The 24,694-nt window shown below is 42.9% G+C and overlaps 1 protein-coding gene and 1 pseudogene across 1 annotated transcript; both read right to left on the reverse strand.

The window, feature by feature from the left end:
* Positions 1-138: 138 nt before the first annotated feature.
* Positions 139-16,130, reverse strand: LOC118661507 (sp110 nuclear body protein-like). The gene is made up of 6 exons (XM_036319604.1): positions 15,898-16,130; positions 10,746-10,905; positions 9,607-9,775; positions 8,884-8,967; positions 606-755; positions 139-284 (listed from the first exon to the last, which is right to left on the reverse strand). The coding sequence occupies exons 1-6, from the start codon at positions 16,128-16,130 to the stop codon at positions 139-141; spliced, it is 942 nt and encodes a 313-aa protein (XP_036175497.1).
* Positions 4,422-6,280, reverse strand: LOC118661957 (annotated as a pseudogene).
* Positions 16,131-24,694: the final 8,564 nt, after the last annotated feature.

A 24,694-nucleotide genomic window follows, 5' to 3' on the forward strand; every position in this document is an offset into this window, starting at 1 on the left:
CTGGATTATAGGCTCAATTTCCAGTGGGGGATGTGCAGGAGGCAGCCAATTGATGTTTCTCTCTCACTGATGATACTCTCTCTCTTCTTCTCTCTGAAATCAACTTAAAAAAACTATATTTTTTTAAAGTAAAACACGTCAAGAAACAGGAGCTCTGAATTCAGATGCCAGGTGCTCTGCAGGCTGAGGCTGGCCATCCTCACACTCCTCACCAGGTCCACATCTTGGTGCTGATATCTGGGCTTCCGGAGGCACTTCCTGCCCATTGGATTCACTGCTGATCACTGCGCAAAAGAACAAAACCCCTAAGGAGTCTCAATGTGGGGCCCATGAGGGAGCAGAAAACCCCATAATAAAGGGACTCCAGGAAAGACCCAGCAGCTTGCAGAATTTCTAGATAGGAATGTCCCTGCACCAGATGGTCTGTCATCCCAGGGAATCCTCTCACTGGTAGAAGCTCCCTGCACTAAGCACCAGAGTCTCCCTCTCTTGCACCACCACCACCTCACCCCACTCCACCCCCGCGCTCCCTCGGCCACCTCCTGTCACCTCTGCTGTGACATACAAAGTGCCATCACATGCCAGACTCCCTTAGCCAGCCTTACCAATTATTTCAGGTGCTTGGTCACGTGCTGGCCTTGCTTGCTGGCCTCCTTCGTTCATCTCGGGGGGACAAGATGAAATTGTCTTCTGCATATCCATCAGACCCACAGCACAAGATTGAACTAGACTTTCATGTGTGGATAGCTCTGCCCCTAAAATAAGTAAGGATTCAGGAGGAAGACTCCCCCTCAAAGAGCCTTGTGGCTCCTTGTCTTCCCTCTCTCCCCATGTCCCTTGAGAGGCTCACTCTCATGAGGAATCTCACCTTCTCACCTACTTCCTACCTCTGTATTTGTGTCTTTCTCTCTCCATTTCTCAGGTGCTTTTCTTTTTACCTTGAATCTACCTTTTGGGTTTTCTCTTTTCCCTTTACCTGCTATTCTCACTCACTAACTGATAATAATCTTGGCTGAATTTGTGTTTTTTCATAAGTTAGGCTCTTTTCCACAAAGGCAACTTATTACACACATATATAAATGTAATTTTGAGAACTATTTTGTAAGTTTTCTATAAATATATCAGTAATGTAATGTTTGCCAAAACATATGATCCCCTTTAGAGCACAGAAATAAGGACTTTCCTTTCCTGAAAAATGTTAATTGAGCATTTTTTTAAAAAATTATCTGTATTGATTTAAGAGAGGAAGGGAGAGGGAGAGAAAGAGATAGAAACATCAATGATGAGAGAGAACCATTGATTGGCAGTCTCCTGCACACCTCCTACTGGGGATTGAGCCTGCAACCCGGGCATGTGCTCTAATGGGAATTGAACCATGACCTCCTGGTTCATAGGTCAAGACATAACACTGCCTTAATGGGTTTGGCCCAGTGGATAGAGAGTCAGCCTGCAGACTGAAGGGTCCCAGGTTCAATTCCGGTCAAGGGCATGTACCTAGGTTGCAGGCACATCCCCAGTAGAGGGTGTGCAGGAGGCAGCTGATTAATGTTTCTCTCTCAGGGATGTTTCTAACTCTCTATCCCTCTCTCTTCCTCTCTGTAAAAAATCAATAAAATATATTTCTAAAAAAAGACATAACACTGGGCCACACTGGCTGGACTTAATTGAGCTCTTATTATGTGCCAGTCACCATGCTCAGGTCAGGGACACAGCAAGTACAAGACAGATGAGGTCCCTGGCTCAAAATCACAGTCTACAATGGATGCCACAAACTTACTGCATTATCACGATGAAGTGTGAGTGTCATCCCACAGCCAGTACAAAGTGCTCTGAGAACATACAGACAGAGGAATGAATCCCATCCTAGAAACAGAAAATGGCTTTCGAAGAAAGTGTCATATAACCAGGAGGTTGCCAGTTTAGGGAGGGAGTGAGAAGGGAATTAGACCTAAATAGAGAACAGAGCATGGCCAAAAGCAATTCAAGTAAATAAAGGAAGTCAGCATGACTAAGACTTGGAGTGAGAGAACAGAGGCTAAAGAAACAGGAGAGAAGCCTATGGCCTGTGGCTTTGGAAGCTTCAGGAAGGAGAGTGATTTAATCTCAAATGTCCTGACTGTCACTGGAGTTTAGATAGGACAACGGCATGAACACATCCACACTTCCGTCACCTTCAACTGATGGTCAAAGGAAAGTTTTCAGAGATCGGATTAGCATCATGGCATTTACAATGGAGAAATGGTCAGTTTGAAAATACTGCCAAGGTCAAGTCTCAGGGCTGGGTGACTGATGGGGTATGAGGGTTAAGGGAGAGGAGGACTTGGGAGGAGTCCTCCTGAGTTTCCTGCTTAAGAAAACTGGACAGGAATGACACTTTTACTAAAAAGGGAAGTGGTCCTAGCTGGTTTGACTCAGTGGATAGAGCCTCAGCCTGCGGATCAAAGGGTCCCAGGTTTGATTCCAGTCAAGGCCACGTATCTTGGTTGCAGGTTCTTCCTCAGCCTTGGCCTTGGTCCCAGCATGCAGGAGTCAACCAATTGATGTGTTTATCTCACATTAATGTTTCTCTTTGTCTTTCCCTCTCTCTTCCACTCTCTCTAAAAGATAAATGGAAAAGTATACTCATATGAGAATTAACCAAAAAAAAAAGGGTGGGGGAGTGGCAAAGGAAGAGGAAGAAGAGGATCTGGTGTCATGGAAGAAGGTGATGAGATCCATTTTGGAAGCATTAAATCTGAGGTTCCTGAAGGATATCCCAGTGAGATGTCCTTCAGGCTCTTAGATGAATAAGCTGAGAAGACAGATCATCTGGCCATATGGATTGGGTGTCATGGCTATACATGTTGACAGAAGACATAGCGGTTTGGAGGGAGGTTTATTTAATCTGAACAGATTACAAATGTCACTTTGAAAAGTGGGGACACTTTACCCTGAAAACTCACTGTTAAAGAGGACAACCTCCTGTATCAGCAGCTTGTCCAGTGACTCTCCCTCAAATTTTAAATATTTCAATGTCTCCTCTCTCCTTCGTCACATTGCCCTCTTCACTTTTTCATTCACCCTCTCTTAACACTCTGTCTTCATGATTTCTTTGTGCCTCTCCCCCACTTTCTCTTTTCTTGATATTTACTTTGCCCCCACTGTTTCTCTCTCCATGTAATTTCTGTCACTGTCCCTCTTTGGAGTTGTCAGTTTAGCTCCTCTCTTCTGTTTCTTTCACTTCCTCCCCTTTGTCTCTGTTTCTCAAAGGCTTATGTTGACACTCTGTCTGTCTCTACTCTTCCCATTGTTGTCTTCCTATGTACTGTCCTTGTCCCTCCATGACTACAAGTCTCTTCTTTTGGCTTTGGCCGTACCACCAGAGTCCCTTCCCCCTACCTTCTCCATCTAAAGGTCTTCCACAATCATCTCTCTTACTTGTCAATCTGACAATCACACATATTATTTGCATGTTCCTATGACAACTTCTGATAATTACATATAAAATTAGCTCCCTGCCAACCCTTCACCAGCCTGGAAAAGTTGTGGATCTCCTGTCCCTTTAGGTAAAACTGGGCTCACTCCTATTTCTCATGATTCATGGCCCACTCTATCTATCTCTTCTATATTTATTCTCCTCACATTTTCTACCCAGAGAACCTTCCTCCACTGAAGAATTCAGCTTTCTTTTCTGTCTTGCCTCTGGGTCAGGACTAAGGTGAAACAACGAAGGGACCTAAAGTGCCAAACTTAACGCCAAGGCACTTACTCTTAGGTTGTACAAGTGAATATCTTTTTAAATTATGTACCCTGAGAAGACAGTTTCAACATGAAGGCAGTGGAGGATGTAATTGGAAACATTGATTACAAACCCAAGGCTTTGCCTGGAATATCATATTTGAGAATAATGCTCATTTAATCAGAATGACATTATATTTTTAGGAACTAAGGTTGACTATATGGAGCCAATGGGAAACAAGTACCAGCCTTATTGGGAGAACGGGCCTTGTACCTAGCTTACAAAGTTTCCAGCCTTACAGTTTTCTTCAATATCCAACTACAATCCTCCAATCTAATGTTGCACATTTTTCTTCTACTTGCCTGACTCAGCATCACCAAGAACTAAAGACTTGACTGCTCAGATCCCTACCAGACTCCAGGTTGTTCTGCAGGTGGTCTTTCCCTCACAGTCCAAAGAAGCACTGTGAACTGAAGCCTGGTGATTTGGCATTGACCTTGAAGGAACCAGCACTGCAGCAGACCATGCATGAAGTTGCAATTCTCCCTGGACAAGTGCTGATGGACACTAAGGAAGTCCAAAAAAATGGGTCACCCATGACCTTGGTTGGGAGGTAACTAAGACTATGCACAAATCACCAAGAGCATAGAGATCTTAACTTCAAGGAATTTGAGGAGGTTCTGTAAACATAAATGACACTGAGGGTTTTTTTTGGTTTTTTTTGTTTTTTTTTGTTTTTTTTTAAGTTATTACAATTTCACTTAGTTTTTTTTAATGCTCAAAATGTACTTTAAAACACATAACTAGTAACAGAGGTTTTACTTCAATTATAATATTTCACATATAAAGTACACAAGGCACTTTGGGGAGACTAATTATATTTCACTGCTTCCATTCCGGAAACACAATGTTCAATTAAAAACCCAGGCAAGACAAAACCATCCTGACCTCCCATCCTACCTGTAAGTACATGATTAATGTCTGTTCCACCACCAAAAGTTAGGAGGCCCGAGCGTACAGCCTGTGCTTGCGTGTCCAGCACCAGCATCTAGCTCGGTGCCTCATGTACATAGATGCTTAAATAGTTACTGAACAAATATTTATCTGGACCAAGTGACAAGACTATATGCTCATCACACTAATCTAAGATCCAGTCTCGCTTCTGCAAAACATTAACAATTTCAGTGGAATCACCAATATACAGGTAATGCCCACATTTTCAGCACAAACATTATTTGTAATAAATCAAGATAAAATGCAGCAAAGTCTGTACAGGACCTTGATGTAGGGGTGGTTCTTGCATGTCGTTCCCCACTGTCGGGCACAACGCTCCTCCTTCCTGTGCTCAAAAAACTCTGGATTGCGAAGAATAGCCACACGGCAGCCCTCATACATCAGAGCAAATGCCGTACAGCCATCCAGCCTCTCTTTATCTTCATGAGTCGCTGACAGAACTATAGGCACTGACAAGTTAATGACACCCCCATCCAGAAGACAATCAAAATGAAGACACTGCAGGTACTCCCTCTCTCACATAAAGCCATTCAGTGGGGTGGCCCAACCTTCTGCCAAAACCTGAACCCACTGCATGTCCACTTTATTAATTTTCCATTGCTGGTAGTGTTTCTGCATCTGTTTTTGCCAAATGAAGTTTATTTTCTGGCACATACAGTTCTTTTACTTCATAAGAGGCATCTACAGGTACAATATCCCGCTCCTGCAGGAGCTCCACAACTTGCTGGACACAGCCATTCACATCGCAGGAGTCTGTCTTCAGCACCAACTCAGGGGCCTCTGGCTTTTCATATTCAGAATCAATCCCAGTGAAACCTTTAATTTCTCCAGCCCGTGCTTTCTTATAGAGCCCTTTGACATCCCTCTGTTCACAAACATGCAGAGGAGCATCGACAAATACTTCAAAGAAAGGTAAACTTGCACCCTCATGAATCTGCCTCGCATTGTTGCGATCCTGAGTATAAGGCGATATGAAACTTGTGATGCATACTAAGCCAGCATCTGCAAACAGCTTAGCAACTTCTGCAATGCGTCGCACATTCTCTTCTCTGTCTTCAGGACTAAAGCCAAGATTTTTATTGAGGCCTTGACGAATGTTGTCACCATCCAAAGTATAGCATGGAATACCATGGCAAACCAAGTATTCCTCCAAAGCCATGCTCACGGTGGTCTTCCCTGCTCCAGATAAGCCTGTGAGCCAAACTGTGCAACCACGAAAGCCACCTCTGGTCCCCACCACCTGTCCTCTCTTGTTCCTGCTGACATGATGAGCTTGGTAGGTGACATTAGTTGCTCTCTGCATCCCCCAGTTCTGCACGTTGTTGCTCAGCTTGACTTTCTTGTACAGGCTCCCGGGTCCCTCCATGGCCGCAGAGCGCGCGCGGATCCCTCCATGGCCGCAGAGCGCGCGCGGGTCCCTCCATGGCCGCAGAGCGCGCGCAGGTGCCGGGATTCTCAGCGCCCGGAGGCCGACAGGAGCAGGGACCGCCGGCGGGGCGGGGCGGAGCGGGAGGCGGGGTCACCTGGCGCCTGCGCCCGCGCGCGCGCAGACGTCCGCTCGTGCTCGCGACTCCGGCCGCCCGCTAACACTGAGTTTTGAAGACTTGGTACCACAACAAACAAACAAATAAACATAAAACAAGGAACTCAAGAAGTGGTGCTATACAATTTTCTAAAGCTGATATCTGTGTCCACTGGCTAGGTAATTCTCTTTTTTTATTTTAATCCTCACCCAAGGATATGTTTTTCATTAATTTTTAGAGAGAGGCAGGGAAAGAGAGAAACATCAACGTAAGAAAGAAATATCGATCAGTTGCCTCCCCTCGGCACCCCAACAGTTAGGGGGTCGAACCTGCAACCTAGCTATGTGCCATGACCAGGAATCAACCCCCCCCCCCCCCCCATTTTGGTGTACAGGACGACATTCTAATCAACTGAGCCACACTAGCCAGGACTGGACTGTTTAATTGTCAAGGTTCAACTCCTGGCTCTTGACTTTAAAACAACATTTGTACTATTATTTCTCTATTTCAGGCATCCCTCTTTTAAGATGTCTAATCTCTTGGAGCCTAAAACAAATGTCATTCACCACCACCTCTCAACTAGTTTTATAGGAACAACAGCAGCAAGAATCCTGGAGAGACTATTTCTTAGGCCCTGCTTCATCCCATTTGGGAGGCTTATGCTTACCTCTGAGTTGCTCAGTGACAAACAATATTCATGTTGAAGAAATAGGGAGTCTGATTGTTACAGTAATAGTTAAGAAATCCCCCCCTTTGGTGTTTCAGAAATGACAAATCAGCTAACACTCTCCTCAGAGTTTCATCTCCATTCTGACTCATAACACCCATAAGGCTCTAAGATGACTCTCTTGTTTACCTTCCTCTATAAAACCCCAGGCTTCCTTCTTTTTCTTTGAGATGGTCCTCATTAATGAATGTTGTCCTTATTGCAATAGTCTGAGTAAAATAATCTCCTTAACTTAAAAAAAAATTTGCCCTAAGCCTCTCACATGTCTCAGCCTGCTTGCTTCCCTCACACTTTAGAAAGTAGCCAGAGACTGGGCGCGCGTGCGTGCGTGCGTGCGTGTGTGTGTGTGTCCCTTCCTCCCTCCACATGACTTAACCAGGTAACTGGTTATTTAAAATGTAGGAATCAATCACAGTTACCTTGTCCACCATTCAGCAGTAAGCTGAGCAACTCTTTTGACTCTCTCTCCTTTTTTATTCCAGGAGCTTAGGATTTACCAGGCACTTAAGAGAGATCAAAGGAAAGGAGAGACCAGAGCCAGTGGCCAGGAAAAAGGCTAAGGTGTGACCATCCTGAGCTCTGAGATTGAAACTAAAGTCAGCTGCCCCTTGTAAAGAAATACTGCCGCTCCAAGAATCCCACCTCAAATCCAACCAAACCCCCTTCTACCTCTTTCTCTCCCTTTTTCAATTTTCTACCGGGGTCCAATCTCCAGGCATTGCTGCTTCTACCTAGGAAGGTATTTCTGCATCCTGGCCGCCACTGGCCTCTGTCTCCCTGACTTTTCCTGTCCCCTGTTTTTGTCTTCTTCTTTCTGGAGATGCTCTCCAGCTCAGTCCTTGATATCTCTATTTTCCTTCCCAGCTCTCTTCCCCTACACCTCCCCACCTAATGTCGGGTTCCCTTCCTGTTCTCTCTGTCTCTGTGATTTCCCCACTTAACCCACAGAAACAAAAGATGCACTTTTTAGTTTTATCAATGTATTCTGGCAGTGGAAAGAGGGCGATAGGAAGTGACAGCTTAAAGGATATGGGGTTTCCTTTTGAGGGGCTCACATTATTTTGGAACTAGATAGAGGTAATGCTTGCACAATGTTGCACACTTTTAAATGGTTGATTTTATGTTATGTGACTTTTACCTCCATTTAAAAAGGAAAAAGGAACAGAGGCTCTGGCTTCGGAATGCCTGGGTTCATCCTTGCTTATTTGAACCCAGGCCAATTACGTACATGGTCTCTTGAGATTTCAGTTGTCTTATGGGCATAATAGGCACGTAAGTGATACTAACCTTTAAATGCAGGTGTGAGCACTAAACCCACAACTACCAGATAGATGTTCAATCAAATGAGCTCTTAATAATGTTATTCTTATCCCTTCTTGCTGTCTTTCATTTCCCCTCTTTCTCTCTCTCTCTCTCTCTCTCTCTCTCTCTCTCTCTCTCTCTCTTTCAGTGCCCACATCTCCTTCCCCACACCCCTACCACTTCCTCTTTTTTCTATATGACATCCTTTCTTCTTGCATATTTCTGCTCTTAAATAACATCCCCCACATTTAAATTTGTCCCTTCTTCCATCCTCAAAGTTGATGTTGACTATGGGCCCATAGTTCTTAGCCCTTCACAGCTTCACAGTGACGGTTTCCTATGGAAACTCATAATTTACACTTGGGATCTTAATCCACCCTCCAGGTTACTGGGCAAAGAGTCTCTCTCTGCCACCTCTTGCTAATACCCTTGGATTCCACACAGACTCAGGTCATTTTGGAATCAACTCAAAGTAACAGTCATCTACCACCCCATGTTCTCCTGGTATTCCTTCCCCAGCACCACCGTCTCCTTTTGGTTCCTTTATCTATTTTTCCTCTTAATCAAAAGACAGCAAATTTGTGTCTTCTCATAATTACCTCGTTCACAGCTTGGCTGAGTGCTGGACATTTCGTGTGTCTCTTCTCTATCACTTTCCCAGGAAAAATGTTTGTCTTGGATCACTGAACAAAGGAAAGAAATTAATTACAGGTTGCAGGTACGTAATTGGGACACCAACTCATAATTACGTGTCTGGGTGACCCATGAATCCATGTCTTTCAATGGGGGGACTTCTGGCCCTTGGGTCAGTGAATCTCAATGGCTCCTGACTTGGTGTTGCTTATCCCTTTCCCTGGGGCAATGAACGGGGTGGGGAGAAACAACACTGAAATTCTATGGCGATGAGTCTTGGGTTTTAAGGATGGTGGTGAAACTGGAAAAGTTACTAAAGTAATTAATCACCCAACAAGATAATCAGAGAGGAGTAAAAGCATTCTCAATATAAATTCTATAAGTGGAATGTCTCTGTGAACTGTACAAACCTTAGAGAAAAACAGAGGAATTTTCTCATTAAGAGAGCTAGTTATTCCCGAAGAAGAAAAAAGGACATTATTAAGCCCAAATTAAGCCCTAGTACAGTAGTCACTTGGCAGGTTATTTTACATGGCAGTTTTGTTCACCATTACTTCCATTCATACTGCCTAACATAGGGCCTGAGATGTGGTAAACATTTCATAAATACTTGTTAAATGAGTGACTGAGTTAATGAATGAATGTAAAGTAGACTTGGACGCCAAAAGGGAGGGAAGAAAATTGATTACCATTTTTGAAGCTTCTATGAACCTGAATTAAATCAGGATACTCCTTCAGATGAACCCTGCTGAACAGAGCTTGTAGAAGTGACCAATCAAACATCTTCTCAAGGTGGCAGAGAATATGATACACCACTCTTCCTACAGGAACCAAGTCTTTACAAGCTTCTTGAGAATCCTTTAAAACAGTGCAATGGAAAAAAATATATAAAGTGATAGTTTTAAAGTTAAACAACCATCAAGGAAGTCATTGCATAGGAACTCAGTCTACTTTTTCAGTGTAGATTATAATTTCCATGTCATATTTTAGAACTTCTAGTATATTTGATCAATTGCTTAAGATCACAAATGGAGCCTTCCTCTTGACTTTCAAAATTCCATCCTGCCTAGGCTGTTTCAATAATGGATCTTTGCACAGCAACTGCAGGTATGAGAAGTCCTGATAAGACTTTAGGATGCAGGGAGATGCACAACGCACAATCACATGGTGACGACTTAAATTCCTTCTCTGTCTCCAAGATGATCCACTAATGAAATTTGATTGAATTCCATGATTCCCAAACTACCTAATAAAGTTTAAACACTTTGGAGGAGACAGCCACAAGACCAAAATTTGATTTATAATGGCACAAATTCCCTGTGGATTTCATTGGAAATAAGTGGATATGATGATGAAATACTGTCCCAATTCTTTCAATTATTTTAATTTTATTTCATTTTGCTATACTGTGTAAATTGCTATGCATCTGCAAAGCATATCAGTTTCAATCCAACCATTTCAGCATTACCCTCCACCCCACACACATACCCTAACATGCCCCACAGACAAGAAGGGCTTCATGGGCACAGATAATAGTGTGGTAAAGGTCTGGGTGGATGGAGGAGATCAATGGGGAAAAGGGGGACATCTGTAATACTTTCAACAATAAAGATACATTTTTTTAAAGGAGAGAAAGGCTTCAATTAGAATAGGAGTATTGTTAGTGATATCTTCTTGCCCTGTCACCCTCAACCTTACAGGATGATTTACTAATTTAGTAGAGTCTTCCCATGAAAACTATAAAGGGCTAGATTTTTAATCTAGGATGCCAAACACAAATTAATGTGAGGCTAGGGTACCATGGAGAGATATAATTCACTTCTCTTACATTATAGAGCTCTTCAGTGATGAGGGAGTGGTCTCTGAGGCTCTCAAAGAAAGGAAATGGCTTTGTTATTGCATTCGCTATCTCCACCTTATTTTTCTTGAAGTGAGTCAAAAGAATTTCATGGGAAGTTGTCTCTTTGTGCTGAACTGTTGAAAATATCCTAAGGGAAAAAATAGAATGAGAAAATTAAATGTTAAGATTCAAGACTTATGTGGTCATCATTTCACAGTGTATACAAATGTCAAAGTATTATGTTGTAGACCTGAAACAAATATAATGTTGTATGTCAATTATACTTCAATTTTTTTTAATCTTCAGAATTCCATTTGTGAAGAAAAAAGGCTTTAGAAGAAATAAAAAGAGATCGGTGTTGGTCTAGTCATCAAGACATGAAGAGGGGGAAAGAAAAAGATGCTCTGATCCCATCAGACCCACATGTAGAAGACAAAGGCAGAACTAACTGAAAAATTCTGCTGGATCAACTTGAAGGAAGTATGTAATAACAAGATTGACATGTGACGCTTCTGACCCCACAGAAACAGAGTAGATTATTCAAGGCCTCAAACCCTCCGAAGCAGAGAAAGATTCACAACTGGGGATAGCACCACTGAGGTAGTCGTCTCTGTAAGCTTCACCAAAAATGGCTTCAGTTCAGGATTCTGTATTGAGGGGTGAGCTGAGACAGCAGTTTATCATTCAGAGGAAAAGACTTCCTGGGCCTGAATTCAAATACAGGAGTCGGTGGCAGCAGCACTGCTCACAGATTTTCTCCTGTGAATGAGAATTGGAAGCAAAGAACAGGTGCCTGAGAACTTCGAGTGGGAGCATTCATTCCCAGTTCCTGATGTTTTCTGCCTGGGAGCTGAAGGGGGCGAGAAGACATCAATCAGTGTGACACTCCTGGTTTCTCCCTTGCACCCTCCTCCTCCCCATGAGAGGTAAGTTCTTAGATGTTTCTGAAGAAGGAACACAAGCTAAGAGAAGCCAGCCTGGGGTACAGAGTAGGCCTCTAGACTGATGCTTCAGGTACAGTCATTGTGAGAGCTGGCCTTGCCTGGCCGGGGTGGGTTTCCTCCATTGTCGTTTTGATTAATAATAAGACAGATATTATGATCTCCAACTACCTGACTTCTTATCTCTCTCTTAAGTGTAAGCAGCTCTAAAATCAAGCACATGTAAGGTGTTATTGTGGGCCCCCCTTGAGTCCCCACAAAAACCAACTGAGATATGTAGCTATAGCCTTTGCTCAGGGAGGTGCCCGTTATAAATGAAACCTCCCTAGACAGGTCCAACACTGATTCACCATTGGTGTTCCAGAGCACGAAGCTCAAAGGACAAATGGAAATCAAGAGGTGTTAGATATCAAGGCTTAATAATGGGAGGGGACGTCACGGGAAATGGCCAAATGGAAAACACCAGGAATCTGTCTCTCCATTTAGGCAACAGCTGTACTAGCAGAAAGTGTCTGAAGTCACAATTTTGGAACTCTGTTGAAATGCTTTTAACTTGCAGGAGAAAGCGTGACTGGTAAAGTGTGATTGATTTTGGCTAATTTCAGCCTTTAGTGCTGTACTGGTTACCTACCCCCCACCCTTAGCCTAGTGGCAGGCAGCTGTGTTCAAATTCCTGATATGGCTTGCTAGAGCCAGAGTGGACAATAAGTAACCAGTCCCCCAAACATCAGGGCTCTGTTTTCTGATTGCTGCTCACTGCTTTCCGTCTCTGAGGTGCAGGCACAGAGATAGGCAGCCACTATTGCAATCCCACTGGCTGAGGTGGTTTTCTGGGGATTTAAAGGAGCTGCACCTGGATTTCTTTGTTTTGTTATATTTTTATTTTTTCCCTTTCTCCCCTTTTGAAAGCCAGACATGTAAGATTAGACATTCAAAATCAACCACATACACAAGGCAATTTAGAAAACAATTGCACATGCCCATAGACAGATGCAGGCTCAAAAAAAATAGGAAAAGAACTTAAGCTTTCTCCTCCAGCTGATCCCCAGCACAGAGATATTCTTCAACAATTGAAAAAATAACAAAAAGAAAGCAATTCCATCTACAATAGCATCTAAAAGAAGTAAATACTTGGGAGTAAATCTACCCAAGACATGAAAGATCTGCATGCTGAAGACTACAAAACATCCTTGAAAGAAATTAAAGAAGGCCTAAGTGAACAGAAAGACATCCCATGTTCATGGATTGGAAGACATACAATGTTAAGAAGTCACTGCTACTCAAAGCACTCTACAGAATCATCACAATCCCTATCAAAGTTCCAACAGCCTTTTTCACAAATATAGAAAAGCTGATCCTCAAATTCCTATGGAATTGCAAGGGACCCTGAATAGCCAAAACAATCTTAAAAAAGAAGAAAGTTGGAAGACTCACACTTTCCAACTTTGAAATGTGGTACAAAACTACAGTATTTAAAACAGTATATACTGGCAAAAAGACAGAAATATGGATCAATGAAATAGAATAGAAAAACCATCAATAAACCTTCATGCATATAGTCAATTGATTTTCAACCAGTGTGCCAAGATCATTCCATGAAAAAAGGATAATATTTTCAACACATGATGCTGAAAAAAACTGAATATCCACATGCAAAAGAATAAATTTAGGCCCATACCTTACCCCATATACAAAAATTAACTCAAAATTGATCACAGACCTAACATGAAGATGCAAAGCTATAAAACCATTAGAAGAAAACATTGGGGAAAATCTTCATGGCACTAGAGTTGGCAATGATTTCATGGATGTGACACCAAAAGCACAGACAGCAAAAAAAAAATTAGATAACCTGAACGTCATCAAAATTAAAAATTTTGTACAGCAAAAGACACTTTCAAGAAAGTGAAAAGACAACTTACATAATGGGAGAAAATACTTGCAATCACATATCTGATAGGGGATTAATATTCAGAGTCTACAAACAACTCCCAAAACTCAGTAACAACAAACAACTCTATTCAAAAATGGGCAAAGGATTTGAGGAAACATTTTTCCAAAGAAGATATGCAAATAGCCAGTAAGCACATGAAAAGATGCTCAACATCATTACTCATGATGGAAATGTAAATCAAAACCACAATGAAATATCACTTCATTCCTATAGGATGGCTACAATAAAAAACTTTTTAGTTTTTTAAACAAACCCACACACAAAAAGGAAAAAGTATCGCCCTGGCTGGTGTGGCTCAGTTTGTTGAGTGCCGTTCCCATGCACTGAGATGTCAGGGCACATGCTGGGGTTTCTGGGCTGGATCCCCAGTGAGGGGGTATGCAGAAAACAGCGAATTGATGTTTCTCTCCTTCCCTCTCCCTTCCTCTCTCTTTAAATCAATAAAAACATCTTTTTAAAAAGTAACAAGTATCGGTGGTGATGTGGAGAAATTGGAATCCTGACATTGTTGGTGGGTATGTAAAGTGGTACAACCACTGTGGAAAACAGCTTGGTAGCTCCTCAAAAAATTAAACAGAACTACCATATGACCTAGCAATTTCCCTTCTAACTACATATCCAAAAGATAAGTACACACAGTAAAAAGGGGCGGGGGGAATTCTCAGCTTAGTGTGAATGTGGTCTTGTAGATAACGCGTGTCATGAAGAATATCAGAAACTTTTCAGAGCCACATCTGAACTTCTTACTCTGTAGGTTCCGACTGTGTGCAAAGACCCAGCGGCAAAAGGCACTGGGTGTCAGCTTGAAGCCAGGCTTCCGGGCCTCTGCTCCTCCCCTCCCTAAATTCAGCCACATCCTGGTTTGGCTCTTAAACTGAATAGTTTGACAGAAAACAAAAGGGAGGAAATTCAAACTGAGCAGGACGTCCTGTCCTCTAACTCCTCACTCTTCCCCAAAGGATGTAAACCTAATCTGCCCCAGGCCCTTCCAGGACCTGGGCTGGGCCACTGACTGAAGCCCAGGCAGCAGTTGGGTAACACAAAAGTCAGGCAGAGGGGGTTTGCCAGTCAACGCTGGACAAAAAAAAAACAACAAAAAACCGGACTGCCTCCTCTTTCTTGCACAAGAGCTGTTACGGGAATTCAGCTGCTGGCCCCGGCAGCTGGCTGAGAGCCCAGACACTTTCTCAAAAGCACCCTCCACCTCGTGGGTTGACCTCAAGTAGAACGCTCTCTCTACTAAAGCCATACTATTGTTGAAGTATGAACATGCTTTTGACCCAGATAGTAAAGAGCCACTGCCCCAGACCCTTCAAGAGCCTCCCGCAGGTCCATCCCCTCAACCCCTACCTCACAGGCCACCCCAATCAGGAAACTAATGGCAGGGGTTCCTCAGGGAACCGGATCCAACAACCTTCGGTAAGGATCAGTGTTCGCCAGTGTTCACCGGGTTATTTTTTATTCTAATTTTAGCAAGTGAAACTTCATTTTAAATTTGCATTTTAACGTTTGCTTCTCTCTGTAGCCAGGCCCCTCTCCGGGTTCTACACTGGTCTACACTTCCCTCTGGTGGCAGAGTGTTGATACTGCAAGTCCCCTGTAGAAGTATTTTGCCCCTTTCCCCTCTGAATTCATCCTGTTGTCCTGGCATGGGGGGAAATAGAACTCTCATCTCAAAACTTTAACCAAATAGTTCAAAATTAAGATCGGAAGTACCATATTTCCTTACAATGAAGGGTGAAATAACATAAACAATTGGTGCATGACATGGTTGTCCTGTTTGGCAGTTCATATGCCCATAAATGGGTTTATGACCTAGTCCTAGACAAAGAAGTTGTATTACAAATTGTGAGGGAGGCCCTGTGTGTTTGACTCTTTCTACCCCTTTTTTGAGCTGTCCCATTTCCTAGGTACCTGAGGCCTTCTTTGGGCCTAGGTCTCCCCCAAGGTCAAGGCATCTGCCCTCTGGATTCCCCCACAGGCTGGAGTGGCCTGAGGTTGCAGAGCGGTGAGGTGGAACCTGGACACCCACCTGGACAGCCTACCCGTGCAGAGCCTGTTGGCTTCCACTGGCTTGCCCCTCCAGATTCTGCACTCTGTGAGTGCTTCCTGCGAGGTGGCTTGAACAGAGAAGGAAGGCTGGGCATCACAGTGAGCGTAAACACAGCAGACAGCTGTCTTGTAAGGGGAGACCGGAGGTGGGTTGTTGTAAGTGGACACAACCATGTGAAGGGTATCATCTCACTGTCTTCTCTTCCAGCGTGAGTTAACGCGCAGCACCTGACCATTGCTCTGGAAGTGACAGGCACTGAAGCGGCTCCACACCAGAGGCAACAGCACGAGGGCCCTCTCTACCCGTGGGAGCTCTCTGTGACCTGTGTATTTGGCAGACAGACCTGAACTTTGTGTGTTCATGAGGGTCCCGTACAGAGAACAAGGTGGCTCTTGTCGGACTGACAACCAGAACGAAGATGGCATCATGGCTGTGGCCCCGGGGAAACAATATCTATATAGAGCAGCGGTTCTCAACCTGTGGGTCACAACCCTTTTGGGGGTCAAACGACTCTTTCACAGGGATCGCCTAAGACCATCGGAAAACACATATAATTACATATTGTTTTTGTGATTAACCACTCACTATGCTTTAATTATGTTCAATTTGTAACAATGAAAATATATCCTGCATATCAGATATTTACATTATGATTCATAACAGTAGCAAAATTACAGTTATGAAGTAGCAACAAAAATAATTTTATGGTTGGGGGTCACCACAACATGAGGAACTCTATTAAAGGGTCGCGGCATTAGGAAGGTTGAGAACCACTGATAAGAACACCCACCAGGGGCACCAAGGGCTGGGAGCAGATGCAGCAGTGCCCATTTCCCCTGCCTCATGAAGGGGGAGCAGTCGGTAAACAAAAGAACTTCGTGTCACAGTTCCTGAAAGTTAAAATCCCAAGGAACAAAGGAACCCTTAATATGTTCCTCCTCTGCACGAACATTGAGAAGCCTTTATAAATCCTAAATGTTTTACTGGACGAATACTGTGACCTTTTCAAATGTTTATTACCAGTACTCTCTCCATATGGCTTTTTGAAGAGTTCCACCACCCCACCCCATGTTAAATGTTGTTAGCTCACATCTTCCTTACCTTCTGCCCAGCTGACTCCGAAGCAATCGTGGAGGGGTGAATAGGTTGTATTTCTATGTTATGGGTTTTTTAAAAAATAAAGGAATAAATAGGGGGTAAATCATCTTCAAATTTATAAATAACAAGTCTTTTGCAGAGAGCACTGGAGCAAAACACTCTTCGTCTCCCTGCCCAATTGGAGCAGGTGCCGGTAGAGAGACTGAGACTTTCTTGCCATTGAATAAGTGCCCAGTAGAGGGAAGCAGCTACACAGCACAGAATGCAGCAGGACACGATCCGGGTAGGACACACAGACAGAACTGGCTGACCGGGAACAGAACCTAAGAGAAATCCAGCTGGGGCCTGGTTTCCAGGGTCCTGTTCAGTGAAGCTTTCACGCAAGAAGAGGAGTCAGAAGTTCATTTCAACCTCTCCATGTCCATTGTGTGTGTGTGTGTGTGTGTGTGTGTGTGTGTGTGTGTGTGTGTGTGTGTGTTGTTTTGTTTTTTCTTCTGAAGTCTTGAGTTAGAAAACCCTCCAGGTAATATCTACCGGTAAGACAGCCATGTTAACCAGAGACACTTGCAGTCAAACCTGTAGAGTCATTTCAATGTGATCCCCAGGGGCGGCTTTGCAAGTCTCTTTCTCCACCCGTGGACACTCTTTCTTCCCGTGAGAAAAGACTTCCTTTCAGTGAAGAAAAAATAACTTCACTGAAGTCATTTTTGCCTTCTAAGATGTGTAAGGTTTTGGGGGAGGAGTACAAAGGAGGGAATCATAACAGCAAGTCTGCCAACAAATTTAACCCTGCCCACTATAAAAATAAAAAGTTCGGGGTTTCTACTGGTGCACTGCAATGCTCGAAGATGCTAGAAGATGCTGAGCAGAGATGTCCTTTAGGGTAAGGAAATACATTAGTGAGTTTTTGGCTATGGAACGATGGTCTCCAAGCTTAGTTTGGCAGGCCTGAAAAGAGATTAATTGGAAGAAAACATTTAGTGTTTAAAGCAGTTGATGGAGAAGAAAAGAAAGGGGAATAGCAATAACCCTACCAGCTGGAGCCCTGTGCAGAAGGACAAACAGGAAGATGCTCCCAGGGTCAGGACCTGAGGAAACTCCCCTCCACTGCCTCAAACCCAGGTGTCCATTAGTTCTCTCGAACTTGCCTGATAACTGAAGGTGGCAGGGTATGTGGTAATCCCAAGAAGTTCTCAGAGCTATCCACCAAGGCTCATATGAGTTCCTCCGTGAAGTGGGTGCCTCAGTCACTAGAGACTGGGGAAGGCATATCCCAGTGGGAAATGCATTTTCTGACAGTTTCTTTGTCACTGTGAGGGCATCAGCCTTGTGGCAGGGGAAGGCTTCAACCCATCTGGAAAACATACATGCAACAATGAGAACATATTGATAGCCCATACTGAGTGGCATTGAATGCATTCCAGCTTAAATGCACTATGGTGGATGAGGGAACCCAAAAACCTAAATATGGGGTTTGCTATGGAGTGGGGAAGATGCGAGTGGCCATCTTGGATTTCCCATTGCCCAAGCTATTCATTTAATTTACAGCCATTGTTTACCCATACAATACAGGGTGGGGCAAAAGTAGGTTTACAGTTGTGAGTACCAGAAACACAGAGTTTATTCTTGTGTTATTCTTTACTAGAGGCCCAGTGCACAGAATTTGTGCACTGGGGCAGGGTGAGGGGGGTGGGGAATGTATGTCCCTCAGCTGGGCCTGCGCCCTCTTACAGTCCGGGAGCCCTCGGGGGATATCTGACTGACCACTTAGGCAGGGGGCAGGCCTAAGCTGTCATTTGGACATCCTTAGTGCTGCCACAGAGGTGGGAGAGGCTTCCGCCTCCTCCGCTGCCCTCACCAGCTGTGAGCCCAGCTCAGGGCTTCTGGCTGAGCAGCGCTCCCTCTGTGGGAGCACACTGACCACCAGGGGGCAGCTCCTGCATTGAGCATCTGCCCCCTGATGGTCAGTGAGCATCATAGGGACCAGTTGTTCTGCCATTTGGTCAATTTGCATATTTGCCTTTTATTAATAGGATTAATTATTGTATTAGCTTCTATATGAGCAACTGTAAATGTACTTCTGCCCCAACCTGTATACCCTAGAAGTTTATCATCATGGACAGCCTCCAGTGATTTGACAATTCTTCCCATGCAATTTAACATACCTAATAAGCCTAATTCTTTTTTAGTATATTTTTATTGATTTCAGAGAGGAAGAGATAGGGAGAGAGAGATAGAAATATCAATGATAAGAAAGAATCATTGATTGTCTGCCTCCCACACACCCCCAACTGGGAATAGAGCCCTCAACCCAAGCATGTGCCCTTCACTGCTATTGAACCCAGGACCCTCAGTCCACAGCCCGATGCTCTATCCACTGAGCAAAACCAGCTAGAGCAAGCCTAATTAGTTTTAAATTTCTCTTTTGTAAGGAGAGAAAACAAATCTTTTGAGATATTTCAGGGGCCCTCTGGAATTCCTCAAAGTTATTTCTCGGTCAAGAAAAGATTCTATTTATAATTTGAATTTTGTGGAAATTTATCAAAATATAACAAAAGGTTTGGATAATTGACTAAATTAGGATCATGTCATTATAAAATGCTTAATTACCCATTTTACCAAAGTAACAAAGATTTTCAAAACAAATACATAATTGTACGCAAAACTTAGCTCTTTCTATTGAGGAGATTCCGTTTTCTTAAGTAAACAAAGACCTGATTAAGACAACATAAAACACACCAAAAAAAAAATGTATTTCCATAAAACACAAAATCATTGCTTTCTCAGCAGATGACTAGAAAAGAAGCATCTTTTAGCAGGTAAAAGAAAACCAAGTATTAGCTTTATATAAGCACACCATTGATATTAAAGATTAATTTTAAAACCCTTATAATAACACTTCAGTTGTAGTCAGCTTCATTACACAAGGTAAAATTTTCTCTCCCACTTTCTATGGGTCTTTAGTTTGCCCTTGAAAACCAGAAGTTCTAGTTCAAACATAATTACTCTCATTTTCCTTAGCAAAAATGCATCTTCATTCCTCTCACCTTTTCTTTGTTAAAAACACATTCTACTGTTCTCACATACAGTTGCCCCCTTTTCTTATTTCCAGAATATATTAGAATTTTTAAAAACCTCAAATTCTAGCAAAAACTAAAGAGTAAGCAATTATGAACTGTCTTTACATTAGCAAATTTATAAATATTACTCATAATTGCTAAAAATAAGTGCTTTTTCACAGGAAAATTTTCAGCATGGCATAACACATGTTTGCTAATAGATCCAAATGTACATTTCTAGTTTTTTGTTTTGTGTGTGTGTGTGTGTTTTGTTTCGTTTTTTTGTTTTTTTGTTGTTGTTTTTTGGCAGTAGGGAACCAAAAGTATATAAATTTGCATTTAATAATTAATGTTCCATTTTATATTTTTAGGAAATGTTCTAGATATGTAATATATTTCTATCATTTAATTTAGCAAAACTCTAAAGTTTCAGATTACAAAATATTTGAGAAACTATTTTTAAGTATACATATAATAAAATATAATTTGCTAAAGAGTCCACCCAAAAAACTCTTATCCCACTTACATCTACTTAATTCATTAGTCCTTAACGATTATGCTTAGGTTACTTACATCTACTTAATTCATTAGTCCTTAATGATTATGTTTAGGTTACTTATGAAATTTCATGAGATGTCAAAGTCAGTTATTATTCAAAGGTATTTTTCCTGATGGCAAATTTTGAAACACAGATAAGAATTTATTTAACTAATAAAACCAAGTAGAATAAAAGTATTATATTTAATTGTCATAACTCTAAAGACATCTATTTAGCCCTAGCTGGTTTGGCTCAGTGGATAGAGCATCACCCTGGGAACTGAAAGGTCCTGGGTTTGATTCCAGTTAAGGGCACATGCCTGGGTTGCAGGCTCAATCCCCAGTAGGAGGCATGCAGGAGGAAGCCAATCAATGATTCTCTCTCATCATTGATGTCTCTATCTCTCTCTCCCTCTCCCTTCCTTTCTGAAATCAATAAAAATATATTTTTAAAAATTAATCAATTTTTAAAAGATATCGGTTTAACAAAACCAAACTCAAACTGATACCATTGTAATTAACTCATCCTATATAATAAAAGGCTAATATGCAAATAGGCCAAACCAGTTGCTATGACGTGCACTGACCACCAGGGGGCATGCACAGTACATGGTGGGCATCGGCTGCGGCAGGATGGTGGAGCAGGTGAGCGGGGCGCCAGATCAAGGCAGGGCGCCAGTCACTGTCATCACGGTGAGCCTCTGGTGGTTACTGAAAATTCTTTGCTCCTGCACACCACAGTCCCACCCGGCGCTTGCACCTGCTGCCAGCACCTGGTGGTGGTCCTAATTACTCAGCAGGTGCAAGCAGCAGCTGCCAGACCTGATTGCCCCTCAGGGCTTCTCCACCTCCACCTGCTCTGAGGGGCAATCAGGGCCAGCAGCCAGCTCTCACACTGCTGATGGCACCAAGCGATCGGGACCAGCTCCAGGTGCTGGCAGTGGGTGCGAGCAGTGGCTCAGGCATTGTCAGGGGGTGCGAGTGAGGCTGGCACTGTCAGCACATGGGAGCAGCGGCAGTGGGTGCGGGGCTGCCAGCAGAGAGGGGACCGGGGGCCACAGCAGGAGGGGCTGGGCAGGGGCGCAAAGAATGGGCCAAGACTCACCGCCTCATGGCCCACAGTTCCTTTCAAGGTGCACGCATTTGTGCACTGGGCCCCTAGTTATTAATAATAAGAAAGGAGCACAGGGAAGATCCAGACATGGCCATGTTCCCTGCAAAACACTGGGGGGGGATCCAACAAAGGGAAGATAGACACATGCTGAGTAAAGTTGGGATGACATAGGGAAGGTATTTGCTTGTCAATCACACCTGGAGATAGAGATGGTTAGCCAGAATGGGCATGGCCACTGCAAGTGCTCAGAAATTTGGGATATATAATCCCCTGAACAAAGAAGTTTACTCCCTTGGTTCCTCTTGGCACACTTGGCTCATGGCTCTCGCTTGGTTTCCTGGCATTCTCCCATGTGGCCCACAGCCATGCAGACCCCCCACACACAATGGACGAAGGGACTGCAGCTAGCTTGATGCTGTACTGGGCCCAGCTGCAACATGGAACGGAAACTCTGTACACTGGCTCTGATTTTAGCCCTGCTGAAACCCCAGCTACACTTCTATGACTGGACTAAGGGAGATGGGACTTTGGAAACCCAGGGTTTAAAAAAAGCTGTCTACCATATCATATCCTCCCATGTGAGTCTTAGAAAAATCCCTGTTCTCAGAATATCACAAGAACCCCACTCCTACATGTTTCTCTCTGCTAACAAAACCAGCTTTAATATCATATATTTTCCTAGATCACATGGCCCTGAAAAGCATTTAGGTTAGTTTCTGTCATATTTTTTTAGAATATTTTTATATGCATTTGTATTTAAGCTAATTAAATGAAGCTTTTTAGCAAGTTAGCATTGTCATCCAGAGGTATAAAATACTATACAACACACATGAACATACAGACAGACAGACACACAGAGACCTCCTGGCCTTCATTTTAAAATTGCCATTGCTCTAGCTTGTTTGGATCAGTGGATAGAGCGGCAGCAAGCAGGCGGAAGGGTCCCGGGTTCGATTCTGGTCAAGGGCACATGCTCGAGTTGCAGGCTTGATCCCCAGTGAGGGGCATGCAGGAGGCAGCCGATCAACGATTCTCATCAGTGATGTTCCTCTCTCCCTTCCTCTCTGAAATCAATAAAAATAAATAAATAAATAAATAAATAAATAAATGAATGAATGAATAAATAAATAAAAAAAATTGCTGCATGATCCCTGGTCACTTGTGGCCCAGTTGGTTGAGCATCCTCTCTTTGGATCCCTAGGCCCTAGTTGGGGTGTGTGCAGGAGGCAGCCAATCGATGTTGATGTTTCTCTCTCTCCCTCTCCCTCTCTCTTTTTGAAATCAACTTTAAAAAACATATTTTTAAAAAATAAAAATTGCTGCTGTGAGACGAGCAATAAGTTGTTTATCCACTCAGATGGCTAAGGCTTTTTCATATTAATATTTGTGGAGAAGACAATTAGGATTTGTATGTGTTCTTGGCGAGGGGGACTTGGAGCCAGAGAAGCAGTTTGTGCTTTCAAAATAACCCTCGTCTCCTTTTTTTTCTTTAGTCTTAGGAAGTGGGAATGATAAAGATGGAGGTGGGAGGGTTTGAACTGCTCCTAGAGCCACATTTCTGGTTTTGCAAAAATTTGTAAAATTGCTCTCAAAATCGGATTGTAATTTACTGACATTATATGTTGACCTACCTGTCTACCTACACAATCCCTCATTTGCTTCCTTTCCTCTGGGCATATAGTTTTATTTTCACTTTGGGGAGGAGGCAGAGTCTTCCCGGGGTTGAAGAAATACTTTAATTATTGCCCTGAAGTTGGCCTTGGACCAAGGAGTGAAAGACATCCTAGGACAATCACCTGTAAATCAGTTTTATAGTCTTCTGTTTTAGATACTTTTTATCTTTGGATGAAACTATTTAAGCTTTTTCTTTAGCATATCTAATTAATATTGCTTGAAGAGTGCATTTATGTTTTCTGTTTACAGTATTAGTCAAGGGAATGTTCCCCAGGGAGACACAATGTCTACTCCACATTGCAATCAGGGAAAAGAGACGCAATCACTGCCTAGAAAGCCTACCCAGAGTACACCAATTCACCTGTAAATGTTTATCTTAATTCCATCAGCTCTTAAATTCTTAATTACAGTCCCATTAGGACTTTATCAATGGTTTTGATCATAAAGACCATGCTCTCAGGCCATAACAAGACAACAGCATAGATACTAGACAGAGACAAGAGAAAAGCAAAATTAACAAAACAAAATTAACAAAACTCATACCAAATAACCAAGAATCATTAAGACCAAGAAACTAATTTTACAAATATTTTCTCCTGCTAATTGTGGACACACACAAAAAAGTGATTCTGTAATAGACTGACAAGTCCAATAGAAGTAACTTTGTAAGGGATCTGTTCATAAATTCCTAACTGTCCAGGTTATGGTGGGTAGTCCTGCCCCCGGCCTATAACTTTTTTAGTTAAAGTTTTATCTTTGTTTAAACAAGCCCTATTCACTGTTCTTGTGTATCTTGGTAAAAACACCTTTGAAATGCCAGAATAATCAGACCATCCTCAAGAGAACACACAATCGAGTTCACTATCCTATAACCCAGTTCTCACCTGGCTTTCTTCCACCTTCATTTAAGCTTCCTTACACCCTCTCCTTAATTCCAAATGTGTAAAAGAACTACTAACTGTCATTCTTGGGAGCATTTGAGATTTTGCTTCCCTGCATTGTTGTCAGTTTGGCTCAAACAAAATATTATAAAACTTTCTTACAGTCTCAGATGTTTCTTAGGACATAACAAGACAAAAGGAGAGATACCAGACAAACAGAGAAAAACAAAATCAGCATTTACTTGGCAGAGTCAGCCCACCCAGGACCACCTTGGTACCCAGTGTCAGGTACCAGCACGGGCCCATTGTGCCCCCACCGGCTCCCTGCCTCACATTGGGTAGAAAATCCCTTCAGGTGCGTAAGGGTTGAGAAAGGGAAAGGACAAGAAAAATGGGTGGCTGATTTTAATTTCAGTTTTTTAATTGGATCGCTTACTGAGGGTCTGAACAAAATCTTTGCTGGTTAAATGCAAAAGAAAACTCTAGCTCCCCAAAAGGAAGGACACTTGCTTTCCCAGTCCAAATAGCCAATGGGTGATGATAATTGTTGTGGAGTCCAGAATCCGGAGTAGTGGAGATGGGCGCTGTCGGGCATCCAGTGAGGTAACACAAACAATTCTGAAGCC

This window comes from Myotis myotis, unplaced genomic scaffold (genome assembly GCF_014108235.1).
Source record: "Myotis myotis isolate mMyoMyo1 unplaced genomic scaffold, mMyoMyo1.p scaffold_m19_p_8, whole genome shotgun sequence".
Classification (NCBI taxonomy): Eukaryota; Metazoa; Chordata; class Mammalia; order Chiroptera; family Vespertilionidae; genus Myotis; species Myotis myotis.